The 15148-nt window shown below is 33.0% G+C and overlaps 1 protein-coding gene across 1 annotated transcript; it reads left to right on the top strand.

Annotated features, from left to right (window-relative positions):
- The first annotated feature begins 10786 nt into the window (after nucleotides 1–10786).
- Nucleotides 10787–14906, top strand: LOC138337188 (uncharacterized). Its single transcript, XM_069286819.1, has 3 exons — nucleotides 10787–12123; nucleotides 12319–14271; nucleotides 14459–14906. Exons 1-3 carry the CDS (start codon nucleotides 10787–10789, stop codon nucleotides 14904–14906), a joined length of 3738 nt encoding a protein of 1245 aa, XP_069142920.1.
- The last annotated feature ends 242 nt before the right edge of the window (nucleotides 14907–15148 follow it).

Here is a 15148-nt window from a genome sequence, read left to right on the forward strand (position 1 = left end):
TACATGATATATCTATAAAAGTTATTGTTGATAAAATTGCATATTAAAGCAGTATTTTCAATAAATAATATATATGTGCTTTTATTTACTTTTAAATCGTACAACATGATTCACAAGAAGAGAAGGACTACAGAGATTAACATTTTATGAGAGAGTGGTTAATTAATTTTTAAAAATGTAAGTTTAAAATTAGAAACCAAATATGTAGTTTTAAAACTAATTACAACCGCTTAAGTTGTTATAAATCCATTGAACTAATTAAGTGGATTGTCTATTGGATATTCATAAATTACTTGTATTCATGTATGTATATTTTCAAGGTGATATGAATCTTGGTGGATAATTATGTATCTACTAATTGGGCATTTATCATGGTGGTCTTTGGGGTGATATATCTCTAATCTATAAATAGAGATATCATTAACCTTTTGTAGAAGATACTTGAATAAGAAGAAAGTCTTCTCTTCCATCTTACTTCTTGTCTTTGTCTCTTTATATTTATATTGTCATGAGCTTGAGTTTATAACACGTTATCAGCACGAAACTCTAGCCAATTGAGATGGAGTTTTAGTTTTTCTTTAACTTATGTTTTTGTTGATCTCGTTATGAGAATCAAGGTATTATATGCACAAAATCAGGTATATATTTTCTAAAATATTTTTATGATTTAGAATACAATAGTATTCAATCACTAACAACTATCAGGAACCAAAGGCATATACAACTATTGGTTGAATATGACATGCTATACAAAACTTCTTAAATAGAAGAAGGTATAAAATTTTAATAGCATGAGTTTGAATATTATTTTGATTATTTTGAAAGACTCAAAGGATAAGTCATGTTGTACTTCGGTCTATTATACTGTTGGTTAAGGGCAAGATAATGGATTCAAGTTTCATCGCACCAAAAGGGTAAGACATCAGGTTAAAGCCCAGATGCACCATAATGAAAAATATTTGAGGTTAAGACGATAGATTCAAGTTCTATCACACCAAAAGGGGTAACACATCATTTTGAGTTGTGATGCACCATGATCGGGTTCAAGCCCCATAGAAATTATGGCGTAACACGCCTTATATGGGTAAGACATTGAGTTTGAGACAATGCACCATAGCGATGATAAAATGATGACTAAGAAAAATAATATATATTTGATGAAAAGCCTTGAAATTTGTCCCATTGAATTTGCTTCATTCCTTGAAAAGAATGTGGTAGCAACATATGATAACTTTGAAATATGATGTTGACTTGCTCCATTCTATCGTATGAATGTGATAGCAGTAAATAATTAGTCTGAAAGATGACCAATGATTAACAATATGAAAAAGGGCATGAAGAGACGGAATTATAATAGTCATCATGGGGTAATTATAAAAGGAAGAACACTATGGGTTCTCCAAATAGTCCTTCAAAATGTAAAGGCAGTTTTCATTATCAAAATAGTATGAAAGGACATTAGACTTGTGAATGTTGTCGTACCAATAATTTGACAAGTTTATAAATCCTCCATTAAAAGACAAGAAGATAAAGTGATGGTACACTTGATCTTTCAAAGTGATGTTGAGGTGTGTCATGAAAATATGATGAATTTTAAAGCTACTACAATGTGCTTATAATGAAAATTTATGAAGTACATATAAATGATTAGTCCATTCCTTGAAGAGATTGTGACTTGTGATGAGTATCGTGAATGCTCGACCATTCTATAAGAGAATGGGTCCAGATGTGATAAAATCATTATAGGTTGGATATATGCCACAATTCACCTCTATGGAAGGTTTGAGAAAAAATGATATATGTCACATCTCATCTCCACGGGAGATCTAAGAGAAATAAATAAATTTTATTTGACATTAACGGTCAATGGTCGTGTGCGTTTATACGTCATGAATTTTATGGTATATTTATTATGAACTACTGAAAGGGCAAAAAGAAAAAAAGTAATTCTTGCCTATAAAGGTTGTGACCATGATCAAATATACTGTGTGACAATACAAATTTGTCATTGGTTGTGTACCTATGGTACAACAAAAGTAACGCAAGAAACATGTCTTGCTCGTAATAATTGTAACCATGACAATAATGATATAATTTCTCCTTGAGGAGATATTCACTATATGGATGGTGTCATGAAATATGTGATAGTACCCAAAATTAATTGCAATCTCTAACGAGTTGTGCTATTATCAGAGAACAATATTGGGGTTGTAGTAAGTCTCAAAAGAAACTTTTTAAGTTTCAGATAAATTAAAAAGAAATATTGAGACTATAAATGACGAAAGGATTTAATATTTTTAAATTACTACAACCGAAGCGAGTTATAAATATTGATATAAATGATACTCATTTTTTCCTCTTATTTGTTGCATACAAACATGGACATGCTGATGAAATCACATGTAAAAGTAAATTGTAAGTGTAGTGAAATAAAGATCAGTTGGCATGATCAGTTGCCCATTGCGATTAAATGTGATGCAAATATAATTGAGAATTCATGTGACTTATATGGTGAAGAAATAAAAGATTCTTCACGAATTCTCTTGTGTCGCTTGTTTTTATTGTTCCAGCTAAGGTTAGGATTGTAATTCCCTGAAATTTTTGGATCATATAAAAATGTGAATATGGGCTCATTCATCTGCCATGTGGATCATTTGCAACTATATGATAGACGTATCCATGCGATGATCACATGTACTTTGTTGTCAACTTACAAATTGGTGTTTGTAAGGTTGTTTGCTTGATTTATTAAGTTTAGAGCATAATTTCAAATTATGAAATTATATTGATAATGCTGGTTGATTTAGCAGAAATTGTATGCCTTCAATTATAACTAAATCATGGTTATGAGAACAAAACTCCCAAATAAGATTTGGTATGAGATATTTATTTAACATGTAGCAACACATGTATGCATCAAGCCAAAAAAGGGTTCCCCATTAAAATTGGTTAAGGACAGGAACCATATAATTTTCATCTAAAATGTTGAATGTGCGGTTATGATTGCTCCACTACACACAAAGAAGAATTCCCAAATAAGGTTGGGGTGAATATTAGATTTTCTAACATTAGGGTGAGAGATGATTGACAGCTGAAAATTATGTGTGTGGTTAATTATGAATTATCTAGATCCTCATTAAATAAATATGTGAACTTAAAGTTCAAGCGATAATTCATTTGCATAATGTTGCAAATTAATTGCCAGATGAATGTACTGACTCTATGAAATAATTCAGTTGCAAATGCTCCAATGTGAAGTCCTTAAAGGACAGAGTCTATGATATGCCGGAAGCGTAATAGACAAATCGGTTTCAAATATAAAATTTCTTGAAGAAGGAGAGGAGCAAATGATCAATATGGTCATAATAATGAGGCAAGTGCTATAAGAGAGCACCACGCCATGACAATTCATAAAATCTTGGAAAAGGTTCAGGTACCTGAAAATGAAGAAAAATGAAAAGATCTCAATAAATATGTCATGTTGAAATCGATATCAAATAACCGTCGACGGTATCTTTGATATGAGGTAGCGCTCAATGATATAAATTATGACGAGGATCTTGAATTCAAATTTGTCATAGAGGGGGACAGATAAATGATTGTCCAACTAAAATGCATAATTCAAGTATATTTTATTTCACTTAGAAAAGTGAAATTTTGGACTGATAGTCCATAAATTAAGGTATAATGTTAGTGGGGTACAAATAAATTCTTATGCGAAAGTACAATCGTAAGATATCAAACACGATTTGTGCCTTGGGGTATAAAGGTTTGTCGCAAAAATCCTGACATTATTGAAGATGTTTTCTCCTTTGGTGGATGCAATGAGGTTTGTTTTGATATGGCAATATATGAAAAACTTGAATGTATGTAATGAATAATTATCATGTCTAGCTAGATAATGAAGGTTATATGAAAATCCTTAAAGCAATCGAGGTATTTGAAGCATATAAAAGTCTGAAGGAAACTTTTTCAAAAAAGCTTCAAGAATCCTTATATGAATTGAAATAATCAAGGAAGAAAAGGGTACAAAAAGAATGACCCTAATTGTCCTTGAATTTTTATGAAAAGGTCAGGATGTGAATTTGTTATTGTAATTGTATATGTTGATGACTTGAACGTTATTAGCACTTTTAAAGAGTTTTTTAAAAACTGTTGAGTGTTTGAAATGGTGAAAAGGTCTTGGTAAGATAGAATGTTGTCTTGACCTACAGATTGATAATTTGACGAATGAAACATTTGTCGATCAATCAACATACACAAAAAAGTTTTGATGCAGTTATATATGGATAAATCACATTCATTGAGTACGCCAATGATTATGAGATCGCTTGAAACAAAAGATGATTCATTTTGATCTCAAGAGAAGGATGAAGAGCTTCTTGGTGATGAAACTCCATATCTTAGTGCAATCAGGGTACTAATGCATCTTGCTAACAATATTCGATCAGATATCTATTTTGCAGTAAATTTACTGGCAAGATTCGATTCCTCCCAACAAAAGGACATTGAAATGGTGTTATGTATATACTTTAATATCTTTGAAGGACCATAGATATGGGTTCATTCTATTCTGAAGAATTCTAGTCAGAGCTGATTGGCTAAGCAGATGCAGAATTTTTATCTGATCCGCATAAAGCACGATCTCAAACACACTATTTGTTTGCATATGGAGACTGTGAACACCTAATTTTTTACCAAAATATAAAGAGTCAAACACCAATTTTTTTTAAAAAAGGGTTATATTTAAAATAAAATAAAATAATAATAATAAATTGTAAATTAATAAAACTAATAAGATCAATTATAGTTTAATAATAAAAAAAATTGATAAATAGAAGTTGGGAATTTAAGTTATTTGTTAATTATCTAGTTTAAAAATAATAATAATATAGAAAATGTTATGAAAATGTATAGAAAAAGAAAAGAAAAGAGGAGTCCTAAAGATTTCAAATTTGTTTACCTTATCCTAATTATTCCCAACTTTCTAACTTATTTTACTAAAAGGTCTCATCCCATTAATTTTGATTTTTTTTTTACTTCTTTTGGACGTTCCTTTTTGATTTTTTTTAAACATTTTTTTTGTTGTTTTTTTTTTGTTAATTTTCTATTATTATTATTTATTTATTTTAAATCATTATTTCAACCCCAATTCCCTCAACAATATTTCAAACTAAATCCTAATCCAACTCTATTACTATCCTTTTAATTAGCATCAAACTCTCAGCCAAATTATTATAAAAACACAGACAGATACAGATACACAGATACAGAGATATAGAGAGAAAAACAGAAATACAGAGAGAAATATATAGAGCAAACACAAAGAGAAGAAAAGTGAGTCATTCTTTTGAGAATTAGGTCAGAGTTAGAGTTTTTTTGTCGTGGTTCCAAATTCGTGGCTCCAATCAGTAGATCATAGAAGTTAGTTTTCGTGATATCAATCTTCGCAGCGAGGTAATTCTAAACTCTCGCATTATTTAAATGTAATATTGTATGAAGATTTGAATCTAATGTGAAGTTCTTTAAATAGTATGTTATTATTATATAATATCAATCCGTAATGCATGTGTTATGATATATTTTTTATTATTTTTTTCTCTAGTGTTAATCTGCTAACAAAAATAATATAAAATAAAAGATGTATCATACATTATTTTATTTTTTTGCATTATTATTAGTGTCTGTTATTTTTTTTGATGCAATTTATATTAAAATTTATTTTGTGATATTTAATAGAAAATATTTTTTTTCTGGAGCCTAGTTTTTCACTAAAAAAAAAACAAATAAATAAATTTATAAACTTGTTAGATTAGGATATATAAATAATTGGTAAAAATTTTTATCTAAGTAGAATTGTAATTTCATCTAGAGATTCATGATAAAATAATGATAATTACTACTAATAATTATAATAATTTTTTTTTTGAGAAATTGTACAAAGAGAACAAAAGAGTAAAAAATAAAAACAAAAAAGCCTAAAACATAAAAGAAAAAAAAACAATGAATAAAAAAAAAACAGAATTTGAAAAAAAAAAACAGAAACGGAAAATAATAAAAAAAAAAAACAAAAATAAAAAGAGGAAAGGAGAATGAAAAATAAAAAATAAAAATATAAAACTAATAAAAGAAAAAGTAGAAACTAAAAAAAAATACGTAAAATAAAAAAAGAAGTAACAAAAACCACAAGAATAAAAAAAAAGAAAAAACGTAAAAGAAAAAGAGTAACAAAAACTATTTAAAAAAAAAAAGAGAAGAAGACAAAAAATAAAAAAAAATAAAACAGAAAGTTAATAAAAAATAAAATAAAAGAAATAACAGAAACTTTTATATATAAAAAAAGAAACAGAAAGTAATAAGAAAAAAAAAAGCGTGAAAATCAAAAAAAAAAAATGAAGAAGAACGTAAAAAAAAATTAACAAAAAGTTATTATTTTTTCATAAAGGAGAAGACAAAATCTATAAAATAATAATAAAACAAAAATCAATGATAAAATAAAAAATAAAAAAAAAAGAGAGAGAGAAACAAATTTACAGAAAACAAAACAAAAAAATATATATATAAAATCTAAAAAAAACAAAAAAAAAAACGTGTAGAAAAAAAAAAGATAAAAAACAAAAAAAGTAACATTCCTAATCTATTTAGGATTTCTTGATAAAAACCAACTTCAAATCTTATAAAATTTTATTTTCCTATTTTTAATTTAAAATAAATAAATAAATATATAATCCTAAATTAACTTGAACTCTGAATATTTATTCCTACACAAACTCTAATTCTTAAGAACCAGATATATTCTACTTATAATAACATTAAAAAATTAAAAACATACAAATATAAGCAGAAAAAGATATACGAATGTTCAACTTTAAAATTAATGGACGCACAACCAAAAAAAAAAAAGGAAGAAAGAACATTTAAAATAAATAAACCAGTTTAAAATAAGTTTAAAATAAATCTGAAAATAAATAACAATTTTATTATTAAGTTAAATAATATAGTGTCCAAAAATTAAGTTAAGTCATACTAAAATCAATAAAGCGACCGTGCTAGAACTACGGGACTCGAGGGGTGCCTAACACCTTCCCCTCGGTCAACAGAATTCCTTACCCGAATTTTTAGTTCGCAGATCAATAAAATAGAGTCAAATTTTCTTTTGATTAGGAATTTAAATAAGATGACTTGGAACACCAAAACTCAATTCCAAGTGACGACTCTGAATAATAATTATCCCTTTTCAAAATGTCACTTTAATTGAAAAAAACTCTTTCTCTTTCAAAAAAATAAATATATAAAAAAAATATTGAGAGGAAAAAAAAGGGGTGTAACAGATGGCGACTCCGCTGGGGAATAACTAGAATTCGAGCTTTAAATTTTAATTTATGTATGACTATGACTTGTATATTTACGCTTTTGGATATTGTATTTATTTTAACTTAATATGCTAGTTGTTTATTTATTTAATGTTTTTAATAATATTTGAATTGCTTCTCTCGCGAACCATTCTGAGTCTTCAATAAAAATATGATGGGAATTGCAACTATGCACCCCACTTCTGTCAAGATAGCCAGTGGATCTTCGGTCCATGGTGAAGGATATGTAGTCACACCATTTTAGGATAGGGAGCACCCATGCACAAAGCCGGAAAGCGCTGCTACCGGTACGTTGCTACTCCCTGACTCGAGTTGTCCGCTCGTTTTACAGCCAGTCTAGATATCTTACCTTAGTAGAATTGAAACTTTCAGACATGAAATCCTTACTAGGTTCCAATTTATTTGCATTTGTTGGATGTAACTTAGCGGAATTTAGCATAGGGGCCTAATTTGACTAAGACAGATATCTATTCGTGAGACCATCATGTGCATTTTTGTGCTACTTGTTGCATCATGTGAAGACTGTAACAAAATGTTGACCGGCTTTAGGATAATCGACTAAAGAAATAAATATCTATTTTCTACTCATTTTCAATCAATGATTCAAAATAAACAAATTAATACACATATATATACATACACACCTAATCCTTAATTTTATTTTTTTACTTTTATTAAAATAATACATAAATAATAAATATAATAATATTAATAATATATGTATATATGTCTTTTAAATAATACCTATACACCTTCTTTTATTTTTCTTTTCAAAATTGTTCATTCTTTTCAAAACAACCTGAATCAATGATCACTTCAGACATTCCGAATCATTTTTTATAAATAATTTCGAATCATAAAATTTTCACAAGTAAAGTTGATTTTAAAAAATTCCGATTTTTTTTTCGACCAGGTAATCATGAGATCTATGTGGTGTGATAAAAGACCAAGGGATGAACGAGTCGAAATGGTCAATGATCCCCCAAAGTTTATGATCACAGATAAAACCCCACAATTACTAATGGATTGGTGGAACGATATGCATGAATTTAGGCGGACTGAGATATTCAAACATCTTGGTTTCCTTACAGATATCATGAGATTTAGTCCTGACAGAGGTTTGATCGAGGCTTTGATTCCATTTTGGGACTCCACAAATAATGTGTTTCGATTTAGTGATTTTGAGTTGACGCCTACATTAGAAGAATTGGGTGGTTTCACAGGCTTAGGCCAGGATCTTCGAACTAAAACACTGATAGCCCCTACGAGTGTCAGCAGAGGTAAATTTTTAGAACAGATGCACATCATCCATACTCATAAGGAATGTGAGTGTTTTGATAATGGGTTGGTTTCTTTGGAATTCTTGTACTCAAGATATGGAAGGAAAGAAGGATTTTCAAGCTATGGGAAGCAACTTAAAAATGGACAACACCTCCCTACTTGGGAAAAACATAGACAAGAAGCATTCATGGTAGCATTCTTGGGAGCTATGGTTTTTCCAAGGAAGGATAAAAAAATCGATATTCGTCTGTCAGGGATAGTCACTGTTATGATAAAGAAAAGAAAATCCACTATATTGCCGATGATGTTGGCTGATATTTATCGTGCTTTGACTAAATGTAGAGAGGGGGGAGATTTTTTTGAAGGTTGTAGCATTTTATTGCAAATGTGGTTTTTAGATCACCTATATCGCCATCGTTTTGCGACGGATTTCAAATCTGATTGGACGAATTATATTTTGAGCCACTCAGAAAGGATGAAAGAATTAGGAGACAAATTGCCAAAAGGTGTCAAAGCATGGAGACATTATCTTCTTAAACTGACGGCATCTAAAATTACATGGAACTATCATTGGTTTCCTGCTAGTGAGGTAATTGTTATGTCTTCCTATCGTCCATTCTTCGTTCTGACAGGCCTTCGTGGGTTCCAACCATACATACCCCTCCGAGTTCTACGCCAACTTGGACAAAAACAAATTTTACCTAAAGCCGTGGATACGCGGAATTTTGTGTGGGAAGTAGCATTTGAAAATCGAGATCGAGAATCAGAAGCTCAAAAGATTTGGGGTAGTAGTCGAACTTTAAGTTCGAAAGCTATGGTTGATGATCGTGTTGAAGGAGAATTTGACCCCTTATACCTCCATTGGTTCTTTGATCAAACCCCTCTCAAAATAATGCCCGAAGGATCTGCGCGAGAAATCATAGATCGAGGAGAGGAAATTGAAGTAAGAATCAAGCAGGCCCGACTCGAGGTGTAAAGAAATTATAGATCTACTTTAGATATCCTAAACAATGACCTAAAAAATGTTAAAGAAGAGTTGGCTCGACGTGATGCAATATTCGAGGAAAGAGTTACTTTGATTGAAAAAAGGGTTGAAAAGAAGCATCTATCTACTATTCGAACCCTACATGAATATTTGGGCATTGTCACAGGTGCTATGGAGCAACAGGAGGAAGAATATAAGAAAGAAAAGAGCCTCTTAATACATGCGCAAGATAGGTTACAAAATCAATTAAAAGCCTCTATGGGACGAGAAAGGGACATCGCAAACCGTTTTACATTGTACCAAGCAGAAGTGGCGACCGAAAGAATCAATGGATGGAAGAGCGTGAAGAATTTCATAACCAGATTGAAGAGCTTCAAGCACATGAAGAGCATCTGAGTGATATAGTTATCACTACCGAAGAATGGTTGCAGAATTGTCACGAGAATATGGAGGAGGCGAAAGGACAAGTGCTTCAGTTGACAGAGAGCTTGATTGATGTTTATGGTGGTCATCTCCATCGAAGTGATGAGAGCCTGGGTCGAGAGGCGCGTGCATTAGCCCCACATCTGCCGAAAGCTTTGTTCAAGATCTACTCTAGCTTAGGGGGCAATTGATGATCAAGAAATGTCGGAGATGGATTTTTTATTGTTTTATTATTTTCCCCTTTTTTTAGTTCGTCATTTTTTTATAAGTACTTTGATGTTTTATTTTGGTTATTTTGATTTGAATGGTATTTTCAAGTTAAACAAATTTCGTATTTATTTATTTTATTTTTTTTGAAAGAAATTTATCCAATGAACTACGTAATGATCTGATTCATGTTCAAACATGATACGTAGGCAACCTTTAATAGGTTCGATCAAAATACATTCAAATTATTCAAGTAAGTAAAGTAGGAGACCAAATGACATAAGTAAGTCATCCAAAGCCGGGATGAAACATAAAAGTCTTCCAAAACACATTGTAGACATATGAAAATCTAGGTGCATAACATACAACGTGAATTTCATATCCTCAATATGTTGAATCCTAACACATGTTTCTTTTATATATATATATGAGAATTTAGAGAGTTTTAAAGGTGGTTGGTTTGTGAGGAGAGCTGGCATCTCATCAATATAACACAAGATCAAAAGGGAAAGAAAAGATGACACATAAAGATGGAACAGAGTCCGAAAATGACGACGCACAAACCCAAATGGTTGCGCAAGAATCGGTACCTATAGAAGAGGTGAAAATGTTAAGACAACAGATGACCGAAATGTACGAAGCTTGGATGAATGGGCAAGCTCCTCCACCTTCAATTCGAGAATATTTGAATGTGAATATGCCATTCCCCATCCAAGTCTCAACAAGTGACCCGGTTTATCCACCTGGGTTTGGACCCTACATTAACACATCTAATACTGCCGGAACTTCCTCAGTAAACCCGTTAAAACCATCAATGATGAATAATCCACTTTTCATGCCTACTGTCCAAACTAATACAATTCCTCAACCGACACTGGTACAACAATCCAATGATGACCCTATACTCAAAGATCAATACGGCCAAGGTCATGCCCCTAAATTAACTTTCAATGTTCCTAATCACCACAAATACAGTTCTCCCGTTGAAGTTGAGAAAAACATTAAGAATAAGGAACATGAAGAAATAGCAAGAAAAATGAGGAGTTTGGAACAAAACATAAGGAATATGCAAGGTCTGGGAGGACACAAAAGTGTCTCATTTAAGGACTTGTGCATGTTTCCAGATGTTCACTTGCCTCTAGGGTTCAAAACTCCAAAATTTGATAAATATAATGGTCATGGCGATCCAGTGGCTCATTTGAGAAGATTCTGTAATCAGTTGAGAGGAGCCGGAGGAAAAGAAGAACTTCTTATGGCTTACTTTGGAGAGAGTTTAACAGGCGTAGCATCAGAATGGTTTATTGATCAGGACATTTCTCATTGGCACGTTTGGGATGATATGGCACAAGATTTTGTCCAACAATTTCAATACAATATTGATATTGTTCCCTATCGCAATTCCCTAGCTAATATGAAAAAAAAGCCATCAGAAAGTTTTAGGGAATATGCCATAAGATGGAGGGAGCAGGCGGCTAGAGTCAAGCCGCCGATGAAAGACTATGAGCTAATTGATGTTTTTCTCCAGGCTCAAGAACCTGACTACTTTCATTATCTTCTCGCCGCAATGGGCAAGCCTTTCGCCGAAGCGATTAAGATCGGAGAAATGGTAGAGAATGGCATAAAGTCTGGTAAGATTGTGAGTCAAGCAGCCATTAGAGCTACCACACAAGCAATACAAAGTGGATCCGGTAATTTTATCAATCGAAAAAAGAAGGAGGAAGGGTCCATGGCGGCATCTGAATCAAGAGGTGTTCAAATAGGCATGAACAATCCTTATTGTCAAGTCCAACAAGAACAATATAATTCTCCTCGGCATTATTACCCGTCCCAATATGCAGTTCTCAATACTCAGGCGTATGTTCGGCCTCCTTCGCGCCAACAATGGCGGGGGCCTACCCCACAAGTTTCTCGCCCACAACAACAAAATTTCTAGGCGCCATATAATCCACGTCCCCGGGCAAACTATACGAGAGAACAAGGTCAAAAAGAAAATTTTACCCCAATTGGGGAATCGTATACGAGTTTGTTACGAAAATTGATACAATTGAGACTGGTTGAACCTGTCAATCCGTACATTGTCAATCCAAATGCAAGAGGTTTTGATCCGACTGTTATATGCGAGTATCACGCCAACGCTCCAGGTCATAGCACAGAGAATTATTGGACCCTAAAAAGAGTCATTGAGAAGTTAATTGAGGACAAGGTAATCGAGGTACGCAATGAGGAAGCACCGAATGTCACTAATAACCCACTCCCTGCTCATAATAATGAGCGTGTTGTGGGGATGGTTGACATTTTTGAAGATTATGAGCAAACAAGTAGAGCAAAAGTAGAAAGCAAGGTTTTAAGAGAAGAGTCTAGTATGGTTTTAGAACCCATACAAAGGGCACCGATAATTGTTAAAGGTGCACGTTCGAATTCTGGGAACTCGAGGAAGCTAGTGTTGTATGTCCCTGAGTCTATAAAAAGAGGAGACGTACCGTTGAATGGACCAAAATGCTACATTCCTGGTAAATTTTCAACGTTTGATCAAAATCAAAAAGGTATGAAAGATCCAGTTGTGATACAAATTGCAGCACAACTTCCTATCACAAACACCAAGGCCGTTCCGTGGAACTACAACAAAGTCATCGTTACTCACAAGGGAAAGGAGATTGTCGAAGAAACAAATGAAATAAGAGGTTTGACTCGTTCCGGAAGATGTTATGCTCCGGAAGAATTAAGGAGGGACAAACAAATCAAAGAAAATCACATGCCGATGAAAAAACCAGTCACTGAGGAAGATGCTGAAGAGTTTCTGAAAAAGATGAAAGCTCAGGATTATTCTGTTATAGATCAGTTGAGGAAAACGCCTGCTCAAATCTCTTTATTGTCATTACTCATACATTCTAAAGAACATCGTGAAGTGTTGACCAGAATTTTGAATGAGGCACATATATCAGAAAACATTACGGTAGGTCACTTGGAAAATATGGTCAATCGAATTTTTGAGGTGAATAGAATCACTTTCACTGATGATGAATTACCCTTGGAAGGATCTGGACATAATAGGGCTCTACATTTAACCGTAAAATGTGAGGAACACTATGTGAAGAGAGTCATGGTTGATGGAGGATCAGGTGTAGACATATGCCCTCTTTCCACTCTGCAGAGTTTAAAAATCAACACTGATAGAATTCGTACTAACAATGTTTGTGTACGGGCATTTGATGGTGCAAAACGAGATACTCTTGGCGAAATATACTTAATTGTTACAATTGGACCAGCGGAGTTTGGAATCACTTTCCAAGTTATAGACATGGACACGTCTTACAATCTGCTTTTGGGTAGGCCAAGGATCCACATGGCAAAAGCTGTGCCATCTACTCTACACCAAGTGGTCAAGTTTGAACATGACAAACAAGAAATCATTGTCCATGGTGAAGATGATCTCCCAATCACCCGAGATCCTTCAATACCATGCATTGAGGCTAAAAGAGGCTGTGAATCCCTCAACTATCAGGATTTGGAGATAATAACGGTTAATCAGTTCTTAGAAGGAAATCCTATCCTCCAACCTCGTCTGTCTTCTACTTCAGTCATGGTGGTGGCTCAAATGGTACAAAATGGCTATGAGCCCGGAAAGGGGTTAGGTTTGTCGTTGCAAGGAATTGTGAATCCTATCAGTCCAATGGGTAATCAAGATACATTCGGTTTGGGTTTCAATCCAACTAGATTTGATAGAAAATGGGCAAAAGATCGTAAAAGAAATGCTTGGAATCTGTCGAAGCAGATCCCCCATATTGCTCAGTCTTTCATTAAATCTCAAGGTGAACCGTGTCCAGACTTACCAATCCAAAATGATGTGGATGAAATGTGCCAAGGTATCAAGGAAATGTTTTATGAGGTAAATATGACTCAGAGGGGTGAGGGCACTAGTCATATGGATGTGCAGTTTATCGGCCCGAATGTCCAACTTAATAACTGGAAAGCCACTCCTCTCCCTACAAAAAAGGAGTCATGGTAGTTTTGTTTTGCTGTTTTTTTATTTTATTTTTCTTGGATTATTCTCAGGGTTGTAATTCAAACATTCTAGTTTGTTTCGCTTTATTGTTAACCCTTCTATCCTTTCCCATTCAATGCAATAAAGTTCTAGTCATCTTCTATGTTCCTACTCTTGCTAATATTTGCCATCTTATTTTCATTTCAGTTACGTTAACTTTAATAATATGACATGCATGCGGAGTTTACAATTAGATCCTAAAAAGTTGTCTGATCTCATAACAATGAATCCTAAGTCTAAGGAATATGATGAAGATGAAGCTGATGAAGAAATTAAAAGGGGTTTGGATCAATTTGAAAATAAGACTAAACCTAATTTAGGTGAAACAGAGGTGTTTAATTTGGGAACTCCCGAAGAAGTGAAAGAAATAAAGATAAGCATTCATGTCGATCGAACTATTCGAGACGACATAATTCAAGTTTTAATTGAATACAAAGATGTCTTCGCTTGGTCATATGATGATATGCCTGGGTTAAGTGCTGATTTGGTAGTTCACAAACTTCCCATACATCCTGATTTTCCACCTGTCCAGCAAAAGCAGAGAAAATTTAAGGCAGATATGAGCGATAAAATCAAAGAGGAAATCATGAAATAACTGAATGCAAAAGTGATCAGGGTCGTCCAATACACTACTTGGTTGGCTAATGTTGTGCCAGTACCAAAAAAGGATGGAAAGATCAGAGTTTGTGTTGATTATCGAGATTTAAACAAAGCAAGTCCAAAAGACAATTTTCCACTACCAAACATTCATATCTTGGTTGACAATTGTGCTAAACACGAGATTCAATCTTTTGTGGACTGCTACGCCGGATATCACCAAATTCTCATGGATGAAAA

This window comes from Solanum lycopersicum, chromosome 7 (genome assembly GCF_036512215.1).
Source record: "Solanum lycopersicum chromosome 7, SLM_r2.1".
NCBI lineage: Eukaryota > Viridiplantae > Streptophyta > Magnoliopsida > Solanales > Solanaceae > Solanum > Solanum lycopersicum.